The following is a 27,341-nucleotide window of genomic DNA, read 5'->3' on the forward strand; positions in this document are numbered from 1 at the left end:
TGTAGCTTGTGTTTGGCACTTGGAAACAACATAATAGAAATTTGGTTGCTCAGGTAAGGTAAGGGAAAAAATTATTGCCCCATTGTTTTTCTGTTTGTCTGCTTGTGATCATAATCTTTTTTAAGCCCGTATAATTTTATGTTGTTGTGAAAGTGCTATACTTTCAAATGATCCTTCGTTATTGGATTATCCATTTGTATTTAACCCTTGCAAGTTTTCATTCTTTCATTGCTTCTGATGTAATACTATTTGTGCTATACTTTCAATTAACTGTTTTGAAATTCTGAGCTTTGTAACATTTGTTCGGAGTTATCATGTTGTACCCATGGCAAGTCGAACATACATGGCATGTTGTGTGTGAGAGAGGAAATTAGTGTCTTATATTTAGAAGATCATGGTCCTAATGTCTGATCGGTGTTGAGGCTCCTTTGCCATTATTATTTTTCTTATCCATTATACGTTGTTTAACATTTATGCTTTTAAAATGCTGATGGACAAGAATAATCCAGTTGCACATCCATTTACGTCAGGGGATTGTTCCCCATTTAAGGACGTACCAAACTCATTTGTAAATGGAAATGCAGAAAGTAATCATACTCGAAAACCTAAAAAGAAATGTAGTCAATCATGGTATGCCAGAATATTTGATGAGAGGAAAGCGGAATTCCTCAAGAAGAGTCGTGTCGCCCGGCAACAAAGAAGGTTGCAGCCCTGGGTAGTGTTAACCATGCACAGAAATCATGTGCACATGCTTCTTCAATAGGTCAGAACCCATCGATCTCGAGGTTGACCGCGTGGTCGCGCCAGAATACGAAACTGCTGCCACCGAGATAATTTGGCACAGTTGTGTCTGTCTAGAGGACAAAATTGGCGTGGTGATCGAGGAGGTCCTTCTTTGACGGGCAAGGCGCTCATGAACAATCCACCACTCATGCCATTGCGCTTTGCTTCCACTTCCATTGGTATTTCTTAGGCGAAAGAATTGTCTTCCCTATCTTAATTTTATTTCCTTGCTTGTTTTTTGAATGGTGCATCAGCTCAGATAGTTTTTGCACTCATGTTATCTGTGATGATATTAAGGTTATGATAATTTACATTTTACCCCCAGTATATATATGCTTCTAGCTGCATTGACTTAATGATCGAAAGGAATGATGTGTATGATGTTACATTTTTCCATCAATGGCATTTAGGGCATTTACAATGTCAGCCGCTTATACACACGCTTACGAGCCAACACCAGCTCAAGAACAACGTGAGTGATGTCGTGAAGTTAAATTCCTTGACTCCGTACATAAATACTTAGGTACATTAAAGAGTTTTTTTCTTCTTAGTTATAGCTCTTCCAAAACTTCAAGTACAAATTCCTTTGTAATTGGATTATTTTCTTTGATATACGTGAATTTTTACGTGCACGCTTACTAGTTTCATCAAAAGTGACACGCATCCCTTCCCGAGCGGGTAGAGGATCGGCCGTGATTCCGGACGGCTGCGTCGCGAGTGCTCCTAGTCCACCTCCAGTTGTCGCTGACTGAAAAAATCCACCCCCTTTTCTCTTCCTCCCACGTCTGGCGCCTCTCTCTCCACCACCGTATCCTCTTCTCCCCCCTCCTGCCATCGCGTTGCAAACCCTCGCAATCATGTGAACATCTCGCGATCCTCATGTACGCAGTTCCATGTGGGGCAATGCCCCTGCGCTAAACTTTCATGTTGTTTTTGTTGTTGTCAATTAAGGGACGGGAGCGGTACCAGCGATGGCGGGGACGGCGGCGGGTCGCTCCGGCCGATGGACGCGGAGCAGCTGCGGGAGTGCGGGCACCGGATGGTGGATTTCATCGCCGATTACTACAAATCCATGGAGACATTTCCCGTCCTCAGCCAAGTCCAGGCACGACCACTCTTTACTCTCGGCTAATCCTGCAGTACAACTTGTTCACGTGCTGCTTCCGCACCTTTATCGCCTATATTATGACTTGGCCTATTGATTGATCCATCTACTAGCTTTAATCCATGTGTTCTGTAAATAACTCTCCGGTATGGAGTATATAACTCCGCTACTAATAATGATATAAGATGCAATACCGAACAATCAGAGCCTTCAGTGTCGGCATACTTAGCTGCCACTCAGGAATACTGTTACCATCTGTTGCCGGATTTGCAGCGGGAAAACCATACAGACCAGAGCTTGAATAGAGAGGTAGAACTATGAAGACTATATCTCAGATGTGTATGGAGGCTATGAATCACCGTAACAAATATTAGAAGTGATGGCTGCCGGGAATATGAGGAAGTAGGAGTGGAGCTGACTACCGAGGATCACAAAGACAGTAAATAATGTGGACCGAGGTTCAGAAGGTACCGTGGGTTGGCGAATATAGTGAATGGAAGTTCAGAACTGTCAAAGTTTACATACAATAGATGGTGTGGCTAACAGAGGAGAAAGTGCAGATTGTGAGGGATAATATGGTACTACTGATTGTGCCACTGAGGGAATGCAGTCGCGGGTATGGCTAAGTTTTAATGGCACACACGTACAGGTAGCAATATAACAAATATAAGTCCCATGGGCCATGGCTATAGCACATTAGGTGATTCTCGGATAATTGATACTGAAGACTCTGACATATTTTTTACTCACCCAGAATCGGATTTCATGCCTTTTCTAGTTCAATTAATGACATTTTAACGGTTTGAAAACTCTGGATCCTTCATGTTGTGAAGTGGTGATGTTGCGATTAAAAATTTAAGAAAACAGTCAAATTTACTACTCTTTTTCTAGAGAAGATGGATTGTGTGAAGGAGTATCGTTGGCACTGACTAAGATCTGTGCATCCATTTCATTGCAGCCAGGATATCTAAAGGAACTTCTTCCAGATTCAGCTCCTAACCAACCTGATACTTTGGATGCCCTTTTTGATGGTGATCTTCCCTCCAGTCTACTTTGAAGTGATATCGGAATTTAAGTTATCAATTGCATTCCATGTCTTTGCCAAAAGAAACCTTCATTCATTCAGCAAATTGTTCTGATGCCCAGATATTCGTGAGAAGATGATACCTGGAGTAACTCATTGGCAAAGTCCAAGTTATTTTGCATACTATCCCTCAAATAGCAGCACTGCTGGATTCCTGGGGGAGATGCTTAGTGCTGCCTTTAACATCGTTGGCTTCAGTTGGATAACCTCTCCTGCTGCAACTGAGCTAGAGGTTATAGTCTTAGATTGGTTTGCAAAAATGCTTAAGCTTCCAAGCCAATTTCTGTCAGATGGTAAAAATGCAACCATATATTGTGGTTTGATACATAAATTATTTGTGAAAAAAGTCCATTTTACTACCCTGAATAAAGTGGGTGGTTCACTTTACCCCCTGATCTATTTTCTGCTTCTTTTGCCCCCCAAACAAACCCAAACCAGACAAAACACCCCCTGGCTAGTTTTCCTCCACCCGCTGCTGATGTGGCACTAGTCAACGGCGTTTTTGATCTGGGTGGGCCCCCCTTGTCAGGTTTCTCTCTCTCTCTCTCTCTCTCTCTCTCTAGGTCAGATCCGCCGCCGGCCGAAGGAGCTCGCCCCGGGCCGATCCGTGCCCGAGCCACCCGCGCCCCACCTCCCTCACCCTGTGTCGCCCAGGAGCCGCCGCCCTCTCCCTGCCATCGCGCCGGCGTCCTACCAGAGGAGCCCCGTCCCGTGCCGCCGGGGATTGCCCCGCCCCCGCGCCGCCGCCGCCTCGCTGACCCCGCCGGCCACGCCATCACGCCGCCGCGCGAGCCCGCCCCGACTACCCACCACCGGTGTTGCCTCCTGCCGACCCTGCCTGGCCCTGCTCTGCTCGCCGGTGCGCCACCGCCTCTTGCCGACCACGCTGGCCACACCATCCCGCCGCCGCGCGAGCCCGCCCCGAGTACCCACCGCCGGTGGTTGCCACCAGCGCCTCGACCCCCCGCGCCACGGCCTCCTGCCGACCCCGCCTGACCCTGCTCTGCCCGCCAGCGGGTGCAGCGGCAGCTCTATCCCAGCACCACCTGACAAGGGGGCCCCACCTAGGTCAAAACCGCCGTTAACTAGTGCCACATCAGCAGCGGGTGGAGAAAAACCAGCCAGGGGGGTGTTTTGTCCGGTTTGGGTTTGTTTGGGGGGTAAAAGAAGCCGAAAAATAGATCAGGGGGTAAAGTGAACCACCCACTTTATTCAGTGTAGTAAATTGGACTTTTTTCATTATTTGTTGATCTCAACATTATTTTTTGCAATTTAGTTCTTCTATAATATGTATCACCTCATAATTAACTGGCATGTCTAGGTAAAAAATGAATGAGAATGTTTGATTGACAAATACTGCGTGAAAACTTTGCATACTTGGTTATTCGGTATTTATTTATTGTGCGTTGCCATTCTGTATTTGTTCAACTATTTATTGTTTCCTTCTTCCTTGACATATTGAGTGTTTGTCCCTAAAAAAAACATATTGAGTGCCTGGTCTCCTTTTATGGGTTTGAGTCCTAGAAACAGCCTCTTGCAGAAATGTAGGGAAAAGCTGCGTACTATAGACCCAAAGTGGTCGGACCCTTCCCCGGACCCTGCGCAAGCGGGAGCTACGTGCACCGGGCTGCCCTTTTTTTTTGTCTGGTCTAGTTTTACATAGAATCCTTAAGTACTTGTTCAAGCTACTCCATTAAAACATGCGGTCGTTTCTTTCTTTTCCGCGAGCGCCATAGCATGACATTGACTACAATTTCCAAATCATATAGTAAAATAATCGGGTAACTCAATATGAACAATCTGGCAACCACACACTATAAATCTGATAAATGGTACAACAACAACAACAACAACAACAAGAAAAACAAAATCTTTAGTCCCAAACAAGTTGGGGTAGGCTAGAGTTGAAACCCATAAGATCTCGTAGCTAACTCATGGTTTTGGCACATGGATAGCTAACTCATGGTTGTTGTACTCCAGTCCTTCAGATCTCTCTTTACGGACTCCTCCCATGTCAAGTTCGGTCTACCCCGACCTCTCTTGACATTATCATCACGCTTTAGCCGTCCACTATGCACTGGAGCTTCTGAAGGCCTACGTTGAATATGCCCAAACCATCTCAGACGATGTTTTTTTTAAAGGAGGAAGACCCCCGGCCTCTGCATCTAGGCGATGCATGCAGCGACTTTATTAATTATTCACAAAAGACCTTACAAAGTAATACATCAGTAAGACTGAAGCCACCGTCTAGGCAACATTTGTCGCTACTCCTATCCAATTGATGAAGAGATGCTGATAGTCTGGGCCTAATACCAAATAGACCTCGCAGCCAAACCTAACATCTAAGACCTGAGGCCCCAACCAAGCCACCTGCCGGGTATGGGGCAGCCACTGGTCCGGCGCACACTCAGAGGCCGCCGCCGCCACCTGCCACCAATCCATCTTCAGAGCTGTACTGATGCATCTACCTTGCCCGGTCTAGCTGCTGTCGACGCCACCACGATGCCAGATAGTGTCACCCTCCTGCGCGAGTCCATCATCGCACATCAGACACCTAATCTCCAGGACGCCATGCCATCGAGATCCGTCGCCATCAATGTGTATGATGAAGCACCACTCCACCGAGTCCATTGGTCCCTCGAGCCGGTGTACACCTCCAAGAATGATGCCCCCAAGGGGGAAATGAGAAGCTTTTCTTCAATCGGTGATACCCCAACTCTATCCCATATATCATCATTCCGGACCCTGTCCTTCCTTGATGTAGGGTAGGAACCCTAGGGGCCGATCTTTCACGAAAGGAGCGGATCCCGCGAAGAACACGAAGAACACAAGGGGGAAAACGAGGGAAACACGAGGGAAAAATGAGAGGAACACTCAAACTAACAAGAACAAGTCACACATGTGCTAGATCCTCGGATACATAAGAGTTCACACGGTACACGATCAACTAGGAACGATACAAGGGTAACGGTCTTCTCCGTGAGGAGGTCTTGAATCCAAAGGGATCTTCTCCGAAGAGGCCGCGGTCTCTCACGAGGAGTAGATCCGATGTGGATGAGCGAAGCTCTATCTCTCAAAATGAGCTAAACCAATGCTAACCCTAACTAGGAGGAGGTGGAAGAGTATATATAGTCTAGGGACACGAAGGGGTAAGTGGGGGATACATGGGCCTCGGGCCCGATCTCTGTGCACAGACAGGCGCCGGTCGTCCGACGGGTACCGAACGTCCGGTGGCTCACGAGGGTCCGGTCGTCCGGTACTTGTCGGACGTTCGGCGTTTCGGCTCGGTTGAGGTGGCGCCGGATTTCCGGGGGCGGTCGGACGTCCGGACGCTGGAGTGTGTCGGGCGTCCGGGACTTGTCGGACATCCGCTCATTTGGCTCGGGTGCAGGATCGCCGGTCGTCCGGTTGGTCTTCAGGCGTCGGATGTCCGGTCCCGGCCGGTCGTCCGGTGGCTGGAGCTTCTTCCGTAGCCCTTCTTCTTGTTCCTCGCGCTTGGTGTCCTCGCCTTCTGGTCCATGGGCTTCCTCTTGGTTCCTGGACATGCATAGCACACAAGTTTGAGGTAGTAGCCATGTCTCACATGTGGAAAGTGAAAGTTCGGAGAGGAGCGAGTTCACCTTGTGTCCAATGGTGTATAGTCGAGGTCTCATCTTATGTATCCTTGGGGCTTGGAGAGTAGTCGGAGTGTACATGGGGATGAACGTGGGATGCTCCGCATCATTCCTTGTGTGGCCACACATCCATCTCAACACGTGCATCTCCGCTACACCTAACTGTTGAACATGTCGCCTTTTAGTCGGCCAACAATCAGCGCCATACAACATTGCGGGTCAAATCGCCGTCCTATTGAACCTGCCTTTTAGCTTTTGTGGCACTCTCTTGTCAGAGAGAACGCCAGAAGCTTGGCGCCACTTCATCCGTCCGGTTTTGATTCGATGGTTCATATCTTCATCGATGTCCCCATCCTTCTGCAGCATTGACCCCAAATATTTGCATAGATTTCTTGGTAGACATCGGCAACTCTGTAAGACTAAGTGGGGGATGTGCTCCGGTTAGAGTTACACGATGCCACTTGATTATCCTCCTACGTGCATCGGAATCGAAATAGTTTGATGCAATCCTAGAATCATGTGATTCAGACCGTGATTTGGACTATCCTTGATCTGAGATATCTACTTTATAGATGCCGCTTTAGCACAATGTAATTCCCTCCATAAAGAAATATAAGAGTGTTTAGATCACTAAGGTAGCAATCTAAACGCTTTTATATTTCTTTACAGAGGGAGTACTTCGCTGCTATCTTTTGATATAGTACATGTATATGTTTTTCCTTAGTGTAAAAATTGCGGACTTGTGTTCCTAGCTAAAGTCATGCTTCCGAGTTTCTCTATTGCATCTCTCTTTGCAGTGCCTGGTGGAGGAGTAATCCAGGGTACTGCCAGTGAAGCAGTTCTTGTTGTACTATTGGCTGCACGAGATAGAACTTTAAAGAAGCATGGGAAAAAATCCCTTGAAAAGTTAGTAGTTTATGCATCTGATCAGACACATTCTGCTCTGCAAAAGGCATGCCAGGTATCCAGATATCTCCAACCAAAGTCCCACTAGAATGTTTTCCAGTTATTTGTTATGAAGAAATTACCTGTCTTTTGTGTTCTTCAGGTTTGAAGTTATTTCAAAGAATTACAATTAGGTAGTTAGATAAATATGCATTATGTTCATGTACTTTTTATTTTATTTTCTGTTGACCTGAAGTAACATTCTGTTGAAGATTGCAGGAATTTTCCCAGAGAACTTCAGAGTTGTCAAAGCTGACTGTAGTAAGAACTATGCTGTTGCACCTGAAGCGGTGACAGAGGCCATTTCCATTGACTTATCATCTGGCTTGATACCATTCTTCATCTGTGCAACAGTAAGCAATAAGCCATGCTTTCTTCGCGTGCAAACTTCTTTGAATTAGATAATGGAAAACTTGTATGTGAATTTCAACATTATATTGCTAGAGATATATGCATTGTTGTTTCCCATTTATATTAGGATTCCTACTTATCTCCTCTCTAGTACATGTATATATACTGGCCTTGAGCGCATGGAACAGATCAAGTTGCTTACATCTCAACATGATTTACTATACTATTTTAATGAACTACTTGAGTTAATATATACTCATATACTCCCTCCGTTCACAAATATAAGATGTTTTCTATATTTTCAATATGGACTATATACAAACTGAAATGAGTGAATAAACACACTAAAACGTGTTTATATACATCTGATTCAGAATAAAGTTAGAACATCTTATATTTATGAACGGAGGGAGTAGTTACTAAAAATTTGAGATCCTGATATTAGACCAGCGTCTGTTTATCCTATTGGTCATGTAAGTTTTTTGGAAAAGGAGGCTCACCCCCGGCCTCTGCATCTGAAAGATGTATGCGGCCATATTATTAATAAAAGGTTCGAAAAATAACAAGATCTTAGCTCCATTACAGCTCGCAAGAGGAGCGAAAACAAAAACAAAGAGAACTCAATGCCACAACCGGCAGGATAATAGGACTAGAACACTAGACGCCTATCCTATTATGAGACCGCCATCCAAACCGGTTGAATATAGCCCGTGCTACCATCTCCCACTGGGTGCACCCAGTAACCAAAGGCTCCCTGGAGTCCATAGGAGTGAGTAAGGACCACGTACGGATCCATGTTGTAGCTCTGAAGATGACCTGCAAGAATGTTAAAAAATGTTGTCTGTTCAAGATCATATCATTTCTGCAGTTCCATATAGCCCAAAGAAGCGCACATATTCCAATCCGAATACGAGACGCAGTAAGTAAATCAACTCCAGCTAGCCAGGTCCCAAATAACGCTTCAATACTAGTTGGAGGATTAATGTTAAAGGTTATATGAATCGTTCGCCAAAGTAATTTCGCGAGAGGGCATTCTATGAATAGGTGTTGTGTTGTTTCATCATGATCACAAAAACAACATCGTGCACTACCTACCCACCGTCGCTTTAGTAAATTATCTTTGGTGAGGATCACTTGCTTGTGGGCAAACCACATGAAAATTTTGATACGCAAGGGAACCTTAACTTTTCAAATATGTAGTGATCTTGGGATTGGGCCAGAATTAATTAGATCCACGTACATAGATTTTACCGTAAACACACCGTTTCTGGTTAGTGTCCAGTGAAAGGAATCAGGTTGGTCGGTTAGTTGAACTTCCATCAACCGCCTCACCAAATGTAGCCAGGAGTTCCAACGCTCCCCAACTAAAGATCTCATAAAGTGTATATTTAAGGGCACCTCCTGTAGAATATTAGCCACGTAATCCTCCTTACGTTGAACAATATTGTATAAGGTGGGGTACTGTAGCGCTAGAGGCGTCTCCCCTAACCACGTATCCTCCCAAAATCTTGTTGTCATGTCAGTAATGTTGAATAATATTGTTCACGATGTAAGTTTCTGACGATGGGAAAATATTACATGGAAAGGTTCCTCAAGTTGTAAATTACATGATAATAAGCAGAGTACAGGTTTCAATGCAACCTCAAATAACTTGTAGTTCTACGAGAGTGATTTAATCTCATCTACGAGATAAAAATGACAAAATGCACTACTGGTATCCATTGCATGGTCACTAAGCAGTTGTCTTTTTTGTGTCTCATAAATGAGATTGAATTTGATCCTTACATTTTGCACTGGATATAGGACATCCATTTTCTATACCTACTGATTATTTATGAAGTTTTTGGAACTTCTATACCATATTGTCCCAGGATTGCAACCAGGACATCCTGATCATATAAGCCATTCTAATAGATATGAACATTATAGTGTTTGCAATACACGAACTGCTCCCGCACAGAATCAGGTTTGCAGTTATTTCCACCTGAAAGATATTGCCTTAGAGGCTTAAAACCATACAATCCCCGTACCCCCCGGTTGTGTCTTGAGAACACTCCCCGTACCCCCCGCGCCCCCCCCCCCCCCCGAGCGGGGCGACCGGGGCGGCCCTCCCTCCCCTCGCCGCCTAGCCCCCACCTCCCACCCCTCCTCCCGCCGCTGCCGCCGGCTGGCGTGGCCGGGCGTTGCCCGCGCGGCGCCATGGCGAAGCCGGCGGCGGCGGCCCTCTTCCTCTCCTCGCGGTTCCCCGGCTCGGGCGGCGGTTTCCGGCGACGGTGCACCTCGGCGGGCGGCGCTCCGGTGTTGATCGGGCGCAGATTCGGCGGTGGCGCGGCCCTTTGGCAGCGGTGGCGGCTGGCGGCGGGGACTGGCCGGCGGAGCCCTGCAGGCTCAGATCTGGGCCCTTTTGGGCCCGATCTGGGTCAGGGCAGGTTGGTCTGGCCTCCGGCGGGTCTCCTCCGGCTGGGCTGGCGGGATGCGGTCGTTGGGATCGGCGGCTCTGCGCTACGTCGGCTGTAGCGCGGCAGCAGGAGCTTAACATGCCCGATCTGGGCCCGGCTGGGCAGGGGGTCCGGCGTGCTCCCGCGCCTGCGTCCGGTCTGCTACGGCTTGTGCTAGTGGAGGTTGTCCCCTCCCACGTGGCTGTGGTGCTCCCAGTCCCTATCGGCGGTGGTCTCGTTTGGTTTGGCCGGCCTCGCAGCGTCTGCGGTGGAGAGACGACGGTGGTGTCCTCGTGACTGTGGTGGCGCAGGTTGGTGGGCGGTTGGCGTGGTGGAGCCGCCGGTTGGTCCTGGGTTGTGGGTATGAGGGGTAGGGCGAAATCCCTCTCGGGTCCGCCCGGCACCGACGCGGTGACGCCTGCGGGCGCCATCAACCTTCTTGAAGGGCGTCGGGAGTACCTCTCGCCTGCTTCCCTCCGTGTACCGGGAGAAATCCTAGGATTCGTCCGGGCAGCAGCGTTGTCGTCGTCGCAGTCCTTCTTGAAGGTGTTGCTTGGTTCACGGCGACTCGATGGCATTGGAGCATGGTGGATGTTTCCGGTGGGCGCAGCGGTTGCGGGATGCTTCAGCTTTCGTTCTTCCGGCGCTGCCTGCATTTCTTTCTCTTGCTTTTCACTTGTTTTCCTTTTGGGCATGATTGTGCTGTTTGCCCCAGCGTCGAACTTCTGGCTGTATCGGGTGGTTGCTATATTAATATAGCGGGGCGCAAGCCTATTTCGGTAAACCATACAATGGCAAATCTAAGCTGACAATAAAATAAAATCTGAACTCTTTATTCCCAGTCGGATACTCTTAAGGCCTTGTTCGGTTGACAGGGAATTGGAGGGTGTTGGTAGGGATTGAGGGGGATTAAATCCTGTACAAGTCAAAATCCCCTTAAATCCCCTCCAATCCCTTTGAGAAGGGGTGTAACTGAACAAAGGCCTAAAGGCAGTGGTGCGAGTTTGTTTACATTACATAATTCCAACACCACTTACTGGTGTGGTATGTGTCCAGTGTATTTGTTAGCTGTGTAGTTTCCCCTTTACATAGGCTTCTATTTGCATATGTACTGGTTACTTTAACGATGACCTATGATCAAGAAAACGGGATTATCATGCAACACATGATCTAGTCTTAGAGGCGAGACTAGGAACCTATTTTGTGTTTATGTTTCCACACATGCTTATGAGTTTTCCTCTAAATCTCACATTCAAGAACCATGGCAATTATAGCACAGAAATAAATATTAATTACAAATGTGGAAATAAATAATAACATTTATTATTGCCTATAGGGCATATTCCCAACACACGCGGGAGGCAAATCTCCGACCATGCGCTTTACCGAACAAGACTTTCGCCCCGCTTTATATATAAAGCACTGAGCATCAGACAAACCGATAAAAACGCACACCACCACCACACACGACACACGCACCCAAGGCAAGATACACAGGTGCCGAGCACCGCCACATCACCCCAACGCCACCAAGCCCAGATGGCCACCGAGGAGGGGTGAGACAGACCACGACGGAGCATGGACTCCAAGACGGTGCCTCCAAGAAGGGAAACGACTACAGAGCGACGCCACTGTCCGATCCCGAAGATCAAGTTTTCACTCGGAGCAACGCGATGGGGAGGGAACAACCACGACGGGGCCTTCAGGAAGGGAACGAAGTCCGCGGACGCCGCCGCCGTCGACCAGTGCAAACTGGGCAAGTAATACACCCCGGCTCACCCCCCGCCATTGCACCGAAGCTTCGCCGACCACCAGCACCCATGCCACCCGCATGGTCATGGCTGCCCGCCCGCACCTGAGACGCTCGCTCCGCCCACAAACGCCGCGTCTCCCGCCGCCAGGGCCGCCACCCTGCATCCAAACACCCCCGGGACCAACCAAAGGCCTTGGCTTTGGTCCAATTGGCAGCCCCAAACCAATTGAACAACAGTAGACGCCCCGCCTCGGGGGAGCGGACGCGTCCGGACCGGCACACCCCTGTGCGAGCGACGGATGCCCCGACTTCATCGGCGCCTCCCATCCCTCCAGCCAACCTTCCCACCAGACACCCCCTGTGTCGCCCCACCACGGCGCCGGTGCAGATCCGCGCGAGGCCACCGACGACCACCTGTTCACCAGCAAGGGACACCACATCCACCACCGCCAAGCGCCAAGGATGCTCACCGGGGAGTCAACCCGCGCCGCTCGCCGCCGTCCAACTGCCGGAACCAGTCGGATTCCGGCCAGCCCGCCTCTGCTGCGCCTCCACCACCACCAGCCGGAGCCATGGCAGGGCGGACGCCCGCAGCCCGCGCTGCCTGCGCCGGCGCAGCAGCCACCTCTGAGCCCCAGGCGCGCTCGACCGCCAAGCTGCCCGTTGCGCAGCAGCGGAGTCGCAGGGACGCCGCGTCCGCCCGCTGCTCCGCCGTGACGCCCAGCACCGCGACACGCTCCGGCCCACGCCGGCCCAACGCGAGCGGGAAGACCAAGAGGCCCTGCCGCCGCCGGCAACGGCTGGGCTTCGTCCGGCCGCGCCCTCAGGCGGCGGCGAGGGAGGAGGACGAAGGGGGGGAGGGGAGGGCCGGCGACGATCTAGGGTTTCCCCCCGATCGCCTCGCGGGGGGCGACGCGGGAGGGAGGGAGGGAGGGGCGATTAATGCTATTCTATTTCTGAATACAATCGACCATGCGCTTTTGCATTGGGTGCCGGTGACCACGTCGGTGTTGGCCCAGAAGAACTACTGATAGCGCAGCAGGCATCCCTTCCGGAAGTTGCAGCCTTGCAGGGCAGCCATGGCGTAGGACGGGAGGGCAGAGAGCACCGTGTTTGGAAGGCCCCCCCTTGCCCCCGAAGGTGAAGCCCTCGTTTTGATGTGGAGGTTCTCAACGAATCCTTCCAGGATCATGCTCGCTGGCGAAGATCACCAGGCTCCGATACTAAACTAGTATGAGCCTTAAATGTGATTGAGAATTGCCGGATTGCTTGACGGGGGCTATCACTCTAGCCATGGCGCTCCAGAGCAGAGGTTATAGAATAGGTAACTGCATAACACTGTAACAGAATAATAGGAAGATATATATTTGGGGTTCTTGCTGACATTTGTTAGATAGACAGCCAAAGCATTATATAGCTGGCTTTACCACAAAATTAAGGAACTACCAACTTGTGTACCAGGAAACTAATTATATGCAAGTGATTAGTAAAATCCCTACTTGCTAAAGGTAACTAAGATACTTATCCCCTGGGTAACTGGGATCCTTATCTTTAACCCCTCTTTGTAACATGATTACATGATGAATGTTACAAAAAAAAAACTGGAATGGTGTTCTCCGATGTGTAATAAGCTTATCTTTTTATCTGGTAACACATATTTTTTGCTCCTTATTTACTTTCTAAGGAAAGCTCTTATTTGTTTCAGGTAGGCACAACATCTTCATCGGCCGTGGACCCCTTGCCTGAACTAGGAAACATAGCACAGGTGTTTAGGCCCATTGGTTGTGATAATTGGGAAATTATATTTGTATAATGAAGTAATATAATCAGTCTTTATTTGATACTTTCTCTTGCTATATTTTCTATAAGTATTTTCCAAAAAATTGACGATCTTCTGCCAGGCAGGAATAGAACACGGTTGTGTTGGTGCTAGTTCGAAACCTTGTTATGTCCACTTTTGAGGAACAAGTCTGCGCATTGATGGGTAGTAACTGGTAGCTGGTAGGTTAACAGTGTTTCCCAAAAAAACTATATGGGACCAGAACTTGAAAAATAGTCCTTGTAAATTGATTTTTTATTTTTTTGTCCATATGTTAATCCCAATCAATCTAAATTTGCGGTACAGCTAAAACTAGGTATTTATCAGCTCTCTAGTGGGAACCAATACTGTCCTATGTCTGGGATTTTTCTGGAGCATGTTTTTGGGATGTTGGTTGCACCCCCACTGTTATTAGCAACCTTGTTTTTGTATGACTTGTGCAAATTGTACATATTGTTATTCATGAATGTACTTTCACTAATTATTTCTGTTTATAATTTTTGTTAGGGCCATGACATGTGGTTCCACATTGATGCTGCATATGCTGGAAGTGCTTGTATATGCCCAGAGTATCGACATCATCTTGATGGAGTGGAAAAAGCTGATTCATTCAATATGAATGCACACAAATGGTTCCTCACAAACTTCGACTGTTCTTTGCTATGGGTTAAGGTAAGCCATGTGATACTGTTCCAATTGGGATAACATGATTTGCGCTTCTAAATAATCTCGCTTTTCTTGTTTTTTCTAAGTATATCAATATTGATATTGCACAAACTGACATCACACATAACGAACAGGACAGGAGTTATCTTGTGGAAGCATTGTCTACAAATCCAGAGTTTCTTAAGAATAAGGTTAAAATCTCCTTTCCATTTTTTTTCTCTTGGAGATTTTCATCATTTCATGGAAGTGGACTTTAATCTACTTTCGGAACTGAATTCTGGATGCTTGTTCGTTTATCTTTTTTTCTCGTACATGCATCAAAGTGCATGTCTTTTTGTATTAGGAGAAAGTGTCGAAACGATGTGCATCTTATACAACTCAAAGGAACAAAAAAGTAAACTAAATTTAACAAAGAACGAAACCTAGGCAAAGAAACGGAGAAACCGAATGAAACAAGCCAAGAAACAAAAAACTGTACAACTGCCCTACTGCTGCTGTTACAGTGGCCACGGCCTCGAGCGTCTTGAGACAATCTCCTTAGGCTTAGGGACTTTGCACCAGTGTTGATCCCCAGTTTCCAAATCCCAGTGGTAACCCGCTGGTTATCACTGGACCTGTTTGCTACCGGGAGCTATTTTTACTAGTGGAGTAAAATGCACCGGAGGTTCTATAAGTATGAAAAAGCACATGTAAGTCCTAAAAGTGGATAAGTGGTATGCACATGTAAGTCCTAAAAGTGGATAAGTGGTAGTGACCACCTGTCCAATGGAATATCTCACCCAAGCAGCAGCAGCGCGCGCTCGCCATTGCTGTCACGGCCGCGAGCTACCCCTAAGTGCTGGTCACCCTGACCAGTGTGTCCCTGTCCACCGGCCAATGTGCGTAACAGTCTACTCCTTGATCAATTCCCACTTCTGCACATTCCTATGCATATCAATTCTCTCATGCTTGGGCATTGGCGTGCTCTTGCACCATCGTGAAGCTCTCATGAAGGTGCTAGGGTGGTACGGCAAGCTGCTGGATGATGGCACCTGCAAGACCGCTGAAACCACCAGCAACATCTGGAACCACTGGAAGTATTACACACACCTGAGATGGATTGTCCAGGTGGATTCTGCTCGGAGGAATAGAACCAAGCCTGAGAGTCAGGCTACATAGTCTCAGAGGTTCCAAATGTTGCTCACTGGGAGGTTCCAAACAAGAGCTATCAACCTCTGTGGCATCCTGTCTAGTTCGAACACCTCGCTTAGAGTATCACCGGTGCAACTCTCTGAACTCACTTGGAGGGACAAACAACTAACACTTGGTGGCTCCAATCAGGAAAATCACAGAGAAGATTATGAATGGAACTTTTGAGATTTGATTGAGTTTTTTAAGGTTTGAGTTTGAGCACTTAGCAAGAATTTCTTCTCCTCACTAGGGTCAAGATTTCCCTTTTGATAGTACTGGCATATTTATGACTCAAAGTGATCCTGTATCACAAAAGTCTAAAAAGTCCTTAATCATGCTGATTTCTTTGCAAAGATTTTGAGGGGTCGAAAACCATTTTCCAACTAGCATCTTTTAGGACTTTAGCTTATCATCACTAGAGTAAATTATTTGTTGTCCTGAAATATCAAAAGCCACTATGGTGGCCTAGATGCACTTTCAGATGGGAATGGCCCAGGGTAGGGCCAAAGTGTTGGGTGATACTATTCCTGGAGAGTAAATCCCATCCTCGTGTACGAGTGTGCGGTTGGCCACTTTTTCCCAAACCACAATGTAACAAAGTGTTTCTTTTCAAACAATGGTATGCAGAGCATTTGAGTATTCAGTCCACGAAGAAAAATTATCCCCTGCAGTTTTAATTGATTGACTTGACAAACTGAAAAATATATTTTCAAAAGAACAAAAAGAGTGTGTTGAAAGAACAATGGCATGTCTGTATTCCTGTAATGTGATCAAAAGAATTACGTGTAAAAGCTCATTACTGAGTTTCTACATTTGGAAATAAGCCAGCTTTGATGAGTTTACGTAAAATTATGTTTCGATTGTGACATAACAACTGTTTTACATTTTCAGGCTTCCCAAGCAAATTCTGTTGTTGATTTCAAGGATTGGCAAATTCCACTTGGTCGTCGTTTTAGGTGAAATCTTTTTGGCGACTTTGATAACCACCATTTGTCGAATGTACTGTTTTTCTTTTACAAATTTAATAGTTTGGTGCTTCCAATTTTGATAAGGAATTAATTTTCCCATACTTATATGTATTTGTTATTTGCTCTATAATTCTTTTTCCATAGAGAAATATATAGAGAACCCAGCATTCAAGGTGTGTCAGCTAGGTTCTATAAGCATGAAAATCTGGTCACACGTACACTCGGTTTTCCAAAAAGAATAGACCCTAAAAATATATTCTAATTTTAGAGGCCCAACCGCTCACAGCTTTCCACAATGTCGGCATTGTATGTGTCTACCGGTTGCTGCTCAGCTACGTCTATTGCCCACTTTGGATGAGGTTGCCAGTCTCCCCCCCCCCACCCCCCCCACACACACACCTAGATACTTACGAGCCCCCAGGCTTCTTCGAATTCGAAGATATAATTTTGAGGGTATTTTTGTTGAAAAATAGCGCCTGTTTGGTTTTGTGTCGAATATTTTGTCCAAGGTAGGTTACAGTTGGACTCTGAGTTGTACGGTGTGTAGAGTGTAGACAGGGTACGGAGTTATGTCCTTGTAGGACACTTGTATCCTAGGCCTCCTATATCATGTGGGGGTAGACACCTATATCATGTGGGGTGAACCTATGCCAACATAATAGCACAGACACACAGGGAGAGCCAGTGGCGTGTGCCAGCGCCAGGGCGGACAGGGTGCAGTATTGCGTCAGTATCATGGGGATGTAGCCGAGTTCGGTGAACCTTGTTAAAATCTCGATGTCATGCCTCATGTGATTGCTTGTCCTCGGTAAGATCAACTGCATACCTCAGTTTTTAATTTTAACAAGTGGTATCAGAGCGAGGTTGCACAAAAATCTGCCGGAAGCGGTCTTAATACCGGACAAAGTCGTCGGCGAGTTGTGATCCAGAAGCAGACATTGGTCGTATCGTAATCTTTACTGAAGCAATCAAGAGGAGCAGGTCGATTGCTCGATCATGGTGGTGGTGGAATCATGTAGCAACAGGTGTTCTCAATGTCTGAAAGCCGATGAGATCGATCAAAGTGGCTGCCGCATAACGCGCACACTCCAGCGCGTGGTGTGGCAGCGTGGAAGGGCCAGGCCTAGAGGCCCTGTCGGTGTACAAAGTAGGGGCTCTCCTTTTAACCCCTTCACTTGTGCACGGGCAGTCAGAGCCGCGCCCGCGGCCACACTTAACAAGGCAGAGGAGGGAAGCCAGAGGGAAACCAAAGCATAAGACGACCAAAGCAACGCCAAGGCCCAAGGCGCAAAGAGAGCAAGAGGGCGAGGTGGACTCCCCTGGCAAGACCCTTGTCGGGGTGGCTTCCGCAGCCTCGGCAAGATCCTTGCCGGGGCAACTTGCCTGACGCCAGCAGAGTGCGCCACCCTTGAGCCCAAGGGATTCCAACACCATGTTGGAACCAAGGCTCGGGAGGCACCTCCGTGGCGGCATGCAGATCTTTGTAGAGATCTTAGATACGCAAGATCAGATGAGGACCAGAAGACGACGACCCCCGGCGAGATCCTTGCCGGGGACGACCACGACGCCATGGCAAGACCCTTGCCGGGGGCCCGGCAAGACCCTTGCCGAGGACACCAGCAGGGCCGTAGCCAGGCCCACGTCTGCCAAAGCTACACCGCCGTCCCCAAGCAGCTGCTAGCTCAACCAGCTGGGCGGGCACCTGCGTGGCGACGAGAGGCCTCTACACCGACTCAGCAAGCACCTGCGTGGTGACATGCAGATCTTTGTGAAGGCTCCACCACCGCGCCAGCCCAATAGCTAGCCAACGTGGTGCCACGACACCTCGTCAGCTCAGACGCCTGTCGGAGCCAGGCGTGGCGGCGACAGCTGGGACGTGCTTCCTTGCCGTCCCCGATAAAGTGAGATGGGCACGTCGGTAGCGCATTAAATGCGTTTGTCCGACGGGGCCAGAGGATAGACCCACCTACTGTAGACCTTTCCACCTCCTGTGTGCCACTGTGACAACCCCTTTTCGCCTATAAAAGGAGGTCTGAGGCGTCCAGGAGGGGGATTCAGATCTTTTGGGCAAAGTTGCACCCCGTAGCTAGCTCAAGAACACTCTCAATACACCCACCAAAGCAGGACCAGGGTTTTACGCATCTTTGCGGCCCGAACCTGGGTAAACGATTTGTGTGCTTCCTGTCAGACCCGCTCTTTTCACAACCCCGCGCCCGCCAACCGTAGAAGGGATCCCAGTGACCCCATAGGTGTTGATTTCCCCCGACATCTTTGGCGCGCCAGGTAAGGAGGCGCAGTTGTGGGAATCCGGCCTGGACGAAGCAACGGTTTCGTCGTGGTCGTCACTTCAAGCAAGGAGACGACCGAACAAATGACGTCGTCGGTGGACGTGGCAAACGCTCACGCAGCGACAGAAAAGCTAAGTCATACAAAACCTTGAGTAATTCTTTTTTACATATATGGTTATCGTCCTCGACGATCTTACCCTGTGTATGGCAAACCTGCACACAATAGGGCCCTACCACTATTGGCAATGCCCTCGTTCTGTTTCGAGTCCGCTCAACAGTCTGAGCGGCTGCGTCAAGAACGGCAGGGCGACCTTCTGCAATTGGCAACGCTCTTGTTCTGTCTCGAGTCCGCTCGACAGCTCGAGCTGCCGCTTCAAGAGCAGCGAGGTGGTTCACCCGGCAGCAAGCATGCCCGGCAGGCCATTGAGGATCCATCCTCAAGATGCCGCCTAGGCTTCCGCGCCGGCAAACCTACCCGAATAACGTAGGGCAGACATACAAAGGGAAATCGAACAGGAAAATAACATGCATCATTTCAAAAGTACTGCAGAGTTATATTACATCATTTGTCGCTGCGGTTCTAAATAAAGATAAAAATTGTCTTGGTCTTGAACCTGCAGCGGCGATAAGAAATGGGGTGCCTAGTCCCGACGCTGGCCTTGTACCCTCCGAACTCCGCCGATGCGGCCGATGACGGGCTTGGTGCGCTCCTCGAGCGGCGCGGGGTCCACGTCGTCTGGCAAGCTATCCAGCGAAGCTTCGAAGTCGAGGTCAGGGTTCCAGTATGCTATCTTGGTGAGGACCTTGGTCATGGCGCCCCGGCAAAGCCTCCGGGCCTCTTCGGCCAGAGAGGCCGCCCTGTTGGAGTGGAACCGCTCCAGGGCCCCGAGAACACCCTCGAAGAACAGATTTTGCCTGGCGTTAGGGCTCACGTTTGGCTCTGGGATGTACCTCACGTTTGGCATCCCCATGGAAGCCAGTTGCGTGGTGATCCTGTCGGCGACATCGACGAGGCGGCTGATCCAGAGCTTCTCGCCCGCCACGAACTATGCGTGGCTGGCGGCGTCGTTCTTCCGCAGATGTTTCTCCTCCAGAGTCTTGGTCAGGGCCCCCTCCCGGGCCCTGACCTCCGAGAGCGTCCCTTCGAGGCCCTCCAGCTTCAGCTTCAGGTCCTTGATGGACTCGTTGGCCGTGGAGAGCAGCTCGGCCTTCTCGAGGACTGCGGCCTGCGCGTCAGCCAAAGCGCCCTTGGCCGCGTCCCTCTCCCCCGTCAGCTCCTGGGCCTGCCGCTTCAGCCCGTCACGCTCCGCCTCCAGCTCGTTCACCTTGTCGGCGTGAACCTGGGCCTGAGCATTGAGGGCCTCCTTGTGCCTCTGCTCCAGTTCCCGGGTCCGCTGCATGACGAGCTCTTGGACCTCCTCGTCCTTGTCGCGGAGTGTCACGGCGAGCTTCTCGGCAAGGTCCTCCTCCTGGGAGTTCAGCTCGGCCTGGTGCTGGAGCCGAGCGGCCTCCTCCTTGGCGGCCTGTCGACTCGCCGTCTCCTGGGCCTTCTCGATGTCGGCCTGCTTCATGATGAGCTCCAGCTTGCGCTCGGCCAGCTGGTCCTGGACGGCCTTGAACTCCTCACGAGCCTGGTGGAACCAAGCCTGCGCCTCGGCGACGCGCTTTTCGAGGCCCGCCTTCGCCTTGTCCACCGCTGTCATCCTGGACTTGGCCTTGTCCAGGCGGGCACGGTGAAGTGCCTGGAGCTTGTGGAAGCTGGCGCTCATGCTCTGGAGGAGCCGCTCTTCCTGAGAACCGCCGCCGCCGACACTCGGTCCGTCGACGACCTCAAGCCCGGCGGCGCCAAGCACCTCATCGTCGAATACCTCCCCCTCGGCAGGCGCCCTGGCGCTCGCCGTCCATGGGAGGTGGACAAACAAGTCGCCCACCTTCAGATACTTGCCCGAGCCTGGGGGGCGGAGGAGGGAGGCTGGTCGTCGACCACCACCTCCTCGGCAGCGGCCTTGCTGGCCTTCCCGGCAGGCCCCTTGCCGGGCTCCCCGGCGGCATCCTCAGCAGTGTCCTTGGCGGCCTCCTCGGCGGCGATCCTCTCGGCCTCCGCCGTGGCGTCCTTGGCGACATCCTCGATGATGGTGTCTGCGTCCTCCCGATCCGCCGAGGGAGGATCTGGATATCAAGAAGGGGATGAGGCGAAGCCAAGGCCAAGATCTAGAAAGAAGAGAAAAAGAAAAAGGACGGAAGGCAAGTGGCTTACCCGTGCCGGGCTGGGAAGAAGAGGCCCCCTCCCCGCCAACATCTGGCGCCGAGGTGTGGCCACCAGCGCCCAAGCTTGCCTCCTCCTCCTCAGTGTGCATGGGCTCGGTGCTTGGCGCCCTTGCCGGGGACGCCCCTCGGGGCGGCGTGGTCGACGGAGGCGGCGTGTTGGGGGTAGCCCTCAGTGGCTCCTCCTGCTGCTGTCCTCCTCCTGCGATCACGGCAAAGTCAGCGCCAAGGATCGTACCCCCGACACACGTTGACGAGTGGCGGGTGATGAGCTTACGCTGGGGGCTGTGCCGGGGGCTGCTGTCCGGACTGCTCAACACCACCAGCGGTGTACCGGAAGTGCCTGCCGGGGGCTGGCCGCCCGCCGAAGACCTGGCCCTCTTCACCCTCTAGGCCAGTGTCTCCGCATCCCTGCCAAGATGAAAACAAATCAAGATAAGTGGCACGGTCCGAAGGGACGGAGTTGACAAAAGTCGAGGCACTTACTCATCCTCCGCTTCTTCCGCTGCCTTCCTCTTCCTCCTCGGGCTAAGGGACCCGAGGTCGAAGAAGACCTCCGTGTCGTCACCTGTGGGAGGAGGGGAAGCAGGTGGAGTTGGGGGACGCTTGGACGGAGAAGGGGCAGCTGCTTTCTTCTTCGCCACCGCGACCTTCACCGCCTTCCCCGCCGCCGCGGCCCTCGTCTGGCGCATGGACACCTCGGGAGTTTCTTGTGGTTGTGCGGCCCTGCCGGGCCGGACCGGCTCACCAGAGACGGCCCGCCGCAGGACACGCCCTCTCCTCGTGACCGGGGGCTTGACAGCCTCGGCCTCCTCCTCAGACGACTCGTCGGCGTCATCTTCGATGAGAGGGGCCCCGGTGCCGGCGCCGCTGGTCTTCCCAGCGGATTCCACCCATTGGGCGAGCTCCTTCTCCTCCGCGGCCGTCGCGGCCTCGTCCTCCACGCCGCTAGCGCTGCCGGCCTCCCTGGCGAGCTCCGCTTCCGTCGCCCTGGCGGCAATGTAGTCCAACTCCGCCTGGGTGGTGTCCTGGACGAGCAGCGGCTTGGCGCGGACATACCCCTCCACCAAGGTGTCGAAGAACTCCTGCACCTTTTCCTCCTCCGGCTCGGCCCAATTCGGGTTGAGGCCGTGTGCGTTGAAGTCCGGCATCATGGCAATGATGTTGGACTGGCGAGAATTGTTGCTCAGCGGGACTACCCTCGCTGGCAACCCAAACAAGGGCCCCTTGGCGACCTTGCCGGCCTTCGCGGCCTTGCCGGACCTCTCGGCTCTGCCGTTGCGGCTCATGTCGAGCTGAAAGAGCCGCTGGCAGAAGTGAGCATGCGCCAACACCGTGAAGTTGTGGTTCAGGCCAGGGCGGAGCCGCATGATGTCGGCCGTGTTGCTGAAAAGCCAAGCCGGCCTCCCCTTGTTGTGCAGAGGAGCGATGCGGCGGCAGATGAAATCCGCCTCGATCATCTCCAGGGTGAGCCCGGCAGCGGCAAGGCGGTGGATCCTGGTGGTGGCGACCATGAGCTTATCCTGGGCATCGACGTCGCTCGAGTCATCTCTGCGAGCCGGCGGCGCCTGGCGAACCTGGCAGAACTCCTGTGGGTCCTCCTCAATCCAGCACCATCGGCTCCGCCACTCCTCCCACCTCCCCATCTGGGCGCCCTCTGGATACGTCCCCCTCTCCAGGGCCCTTGGGATCCAAGTGACACAGCCAGAGATGGCGCCCCTCCTCTGGATCCGAGGGTAAAAGTAGTGGCGGAAGAGCGCCGTGCTGGGGAACACTCCGGCAAAGCCCTCACAGAGGTGGGCGAAAAGAGCCATGCACGCTACGGCATTCGGAGTAAAATCTAGAAGGTGAAAGCCGTATGTGTGCATGATGTCATTGAAGAAATCGGAGAAACGGGGGCAGAGGCCGCAAGAAAAGTAGTCGACGAAGAATGGGTACCAATTCGGGGCGGCCTTGGCGCAATCCGCAGGGATGACACGCTTGGCCGGGTGCCCCGTCTTGACCCCCCACAGCGGCCTGAAGTTGTCCCGGAGGTGGACCACGTCGACCGTCGAGGGAAAGTAGGCGAGCTGCGTCCGCCGCGCCGCCGACTCATTCTCTGACGGCTCTGTCCCTCCGGCGTCCTTGGCCGCTCCTTTGCCCTTGCCGGTCTTGGGTGCCATGGCGGCTGCGAAAGGAGGAGGGGGAAGGGCGGTGAAAACGCAGTGGCGGCGGGCGAGAGCAGAGGCGTGAGGAGGAAGGAGGGGACGGCGGTTCCGAGATTGGAGAAGACGCAGGGGGTAAATGAGCAGCGCGCCCGTGGTCGTTCCTTTTTACGAGGAAGGCGCGGGCCGCCTCTTTACCACGATGTGACGCATGCGTGCGGGAACCGCCCCACGCATGACCCCCACGTCACGCACGACCCTCCACGTCGCGCGTTCGACGCCGGTCGTGGGGAAGCGCAGCGGACGGGAAGTTACTGCGGTAAAATCCGCCCCACCTGCCCGCGTACCGTTCTAGGCCTAGCCCAACAACGCGGCGCGCTTATGTGTGGCCCAGGCCCGGGGGCTCCTGTCGGTGTACAAAAGTAGGGGCTCTCCTTTTGACCCCTTTACTTGTGCACGGGCAGTCAGAGCCGCGCCCGCGGCCACACTTAACAAGGCAGGGGAGGGAAGCCGGAGGGAAACCAAAGCATAAGACGACCAAAGCAACGCCAAGGTGCAAAGAGAGCAAGAGGGCGAGGTGGACTCCCCCGGCAAGACCCTTGCCGGGGTGGCTTCCGCAGCCTCGGCAAGATCCTTGCCGGGGCAACTTGCCTGACGCCAGCAGAGCGCGCCACCCTTGAGCCCAAGGGATTCCAACACCATGTTGGAACCAAGGCTCAGGAGGCACCTCCGTGGCGGCATGCAGATCTTTGTAGAGATCTTAGATACGCAAGATCAGATGAGGACCAGAAGACGACAACCCCCGGCGAGATCCTTGCCGGGGACGACCACGACGCCACGGCAAGACCATTGCCGGGGGCCGGCAAGACCCTTGCCGAGGACACCAGCAGGGCCGTAGCCAGGTCCACGTCTGCCAAAGCTACACCGCCGTCCCTAAGTAGCTGCTAGCTCAACCAGCTGGGCGGGCACCTGCGTGGCGACGAGCGGCCTCTACTCCGACTCAGCAAGCACCTGCGTGGTGACATGCAGATCTTCGTGAAGGCTCCACCACCGCGCCAGCCCAACAGCCAGCCAACGTGGCGCCACGATACCTCGTCAGCTCAGACGCGTGTCGAAGCCAGGCGTGGCGGCGACAGCTGGGACGTGCTTCCTTGCCGTCCCCGATAAAGTGAGATGGGCACGTCGGCAGCGCATTAAATGCGTTTGTCCGACGGGGCCAAAGGATAGACTCACCTACTGTAGACCTTTCCACCTCCTGTGTGCCACTCTGGCAACCCCTTTTCGCCTATAAAAGGAGGCCTGAGGCGTTCAGGAGGGGGATTCGGATCTTTTAGGCAAAGTTGCACCCCGTAGCTAGCTCAAGAACACAAGAGCACTCTCAATACACCCACCAAAGTAGAACTAGGGTTTTACGCATCTTTGCGGCCCGAACCTGGGTAAACGATCCATGTGCTTCCTGTCAGACCCGCTCTTTTCACAACCCCGCGCCCGCCAACCGTAGAAGGGATTCCAGTGATCCCATAGGTGTCGATTTCCCCCGACAGGCCCGAGCTGCGCGCGAGGCCTAGGCAACATCGAGAGCGCGCGTGGCCCAAGCATGGGAGCAAGAGAACACAACCCATGCGAGCTGAGGCAGCAGGCTGATTGGCTTCAAGACAAGACAAGCACGTGAGAGGCTGCTTAGGCACGAGATTTGTTGGAAAAAAGACTGCCAAGGCTAAGCCCAGGTGTTCGGTCTTTTCGGTTTGCTCTGTCCGGTCTTTTCAGTCTTTCATAATTGACGACCGAAATTATTTCGGTCTTCTCAGTTCTCCACTATTCAGTCTTCGGTTTTTATAGGATGGTGTTCGGTCCCGACCAAACAGACCAAATTTTATGCTACAACTCAGACCATGTACATTATAGTACTAGTACAAGTGTATGCAAGCAGAACTCAGACAAGCTATGTGTAACAGGTGTATGCAACCAGAATTCAGAGTTCAGATAACATGTGTATATAGTAGATGTATGTAACCAGAATTGTGCCATAAACATCCAGATCAGGCAAAGGATTGTGCTAATTGTTCCATAAATATCCAAAGAGTTGTGCTAATTTGGTCTACCTGGTTTATTCGGTCATCCAAAGATGAAGACCGGTCCGACCGGTCTTTATGGGTTTGGTCTCGGTCTTTACGGGTCCAGTCTTTGGTTTTTATGCCCGGACTTAGCTAGGGCCAGTGTGTGTACAGGAGCAGTTTGGCTGGATCAACTTTGGTCTTTTTCTGCTACAAGGTGCATGGAGAAGCTACAACAACAAATAGAAACAATAAAATAATATTGTGCAAAAGCTTGAAACACGTGGACAGGCTACGGAGGCGCGCGGACAGCCGTGTCAATGGTTGCAGTCGCACAAGTTCTGTAGGGGCATTGAGTAATGCATGAATATGTTGGGCTGACACGATGTGGGATGAAGCATGATTGCAGTGGCACAAGTTCGGCTCAAGTTCGGCTGAGGTCAGACACATAAGGCGGGTGGGCTGAATAGTCCGGCGGATTGACAGGATATCGGTTGGAATAGAAGACGGTGGTGATATCCGCGACAATGACATGATGTTGATTGTGGCCGACTTCTAGGCGTGGAAACAAGAGCGCCGCCCCGAGGGCTTGTGTGCTTCGACATGGTGAGTATGCGGGGTTGATTCAAACATCAAAGCATGGAAATGACGGTGACCCAAGGGTGGACTCGTCATTCACCATGGCGTCATGTTGAAGGTGGAGCTGGAGTCTGAGGAAAGACTTCACTCGACACTGAGGAGGGGATACGACATAAATCGATGGAGAGTCGAAGCCTATTTCGGCGAGAAGCGAGTAACATATTGTTCGGGCTGGAGCACAGTGGTCTAAAGGATGCGTGAACTTCGCAATCGGTCGGTGATGATCGGTGGTTCTCTGCAGTGGGGGTTGGTGGTGTGGGCTAGCTACCCAGGAGACTTGACCGAGACAGCAAAGGCTCCAAGCGGTGATAGTGGCGAGGCGTGCGGCAAGCACGGGACATGACGACATGCCAAGGCATTGGTGGTCAGACAAAGTGTGCAGAGGGTGCTGAAGCAGCGTTGGCCGTACCAAATTCAAGTTGGTGACTGAGTCTATCGATACCGGGAGATGGATGCGAGTTGACCATGGAGAATCCGAGAAAGTGGTGGAAATTATGAAATGTCAAAAACTTGAAGAACATATGGCCGTATACTTTGTGGTGTTCAGTGCACATGACAAAGTGCGGATGACAAGTACAGAAGGAGGCGGATTGCTATAGTTGTGGGCATGTAAAAGACTATCCGAAAAAGAGGGTGAGACAACTGCGAGGATGTTGAGTTTGAGTAACTCTTATATGTGGTCCAGTAGTTTATTTGTTCACTTCCATGCAGATCTGCAATTAGTGTGTGATGGCGTTGAGAGGATACTCTAAGTTGGGAGCGAAAACAAGAGTAAAGAGGAACTTTATTTCTCTCGAGTGTTGACTGTGGTCAAGAAAAGAAGAGACTCTAGTTGCAGGTGGAGTCGTGTGGAGTCTGGGAGTAGCAGTGGTGCTCATGGAATAAGCTCTAGTCCAATGTGCATTGAAGTTTGACACATACACGAACTCAAGGTGGCGAGAATATTCGCCAAGGTAGAGTTTGTTGGAGTATCGAATATTTTTTACAATGGTTGGACTCGAGTCGTACGGTGTGTAGACAGAGTATGGAGTCATGTCCTTGTAGGACACTTGTATCATAGGGCTACTATAATGTGTAGGGGTAGACACACAATGTAATCAACCTATACCTAGTAATAAAGAGGGGACTGTTTCTGCCTGTCCGTAGCGCATTTTGCAGAAAATCCCCTGAATTTTTAGGGAATCAACCCGCAGTCCACCCTTAAGTGGCAGCAAACAATTTTTTTCACAAGTGATAAGTGCCACACGTCAAGTAC

General features: G+C 51.2%; 1 protein-coding gene across 1 annotated transcript in view; it reads left to right on the forward strand.

The window, feature by feature from the left end:
* The first annotated feature begins 1,480 nt into the window (after positions 1-1,480).
* The window catches only part of LOC147971106 (tryptophan decarboxylase 2), a 28,365-nt gene continuing 2,504 nt past the window's right edge, over positions 1,481-27,341 (forward strand). Inside the window, exons 1-10 of the mRNA XM_087525909.1 lie at positions 1,481-1,642; positions 1,735-1,888; positions 2,847-2,919; positions 3,035-3,265; positions 7,384-7,547; positions 7,744-7,884; positions 13,779-13,838; positions 14,400-14,564; positions 14,693-14,749; positions 16,620-16,684. Of these exons, the coding sequence (XP_087382035.1) occupies positions 1,641-1,642; positions 1,735-1,888; positions 2,847-2,919; positions 3,035-3,265; positions 7,384-7,547; positions 7,744-7,884; positions 13,779-13,838; positions 14,400-14,564; positions 14,693-14,749; positions 16,620-16,684 (1,112 nt within the window). The 5' untranslated portion in view covers positions 1,481-1,640. The remainder of the gene's footprint in view (positions 1,643-1,734; positions 1,889-2,846; positions 2,920-3,034; positions 3,266-7,383; positions 7,548-7,743; positions 7,885-13,778; positions 13,839-14,399; positions 14,565-14,692; positions 14,750-16,619; positions 16,685-27,341) is intronic.

Source organism: Triticum urartu, chromosome 5A (genome assembly GCF_056163025.1).
Source record: "Triticum urartu cultivar PI428250 chromosome 5A, HENAU_Tu73, whole genome shotgun sequence".
Lineage (NCBI taxonomy): Eukaryota > Viridiplantae > Streptophyta > Magnoliopsida > Poales > Poaceae > Triticum > Triticum urartu.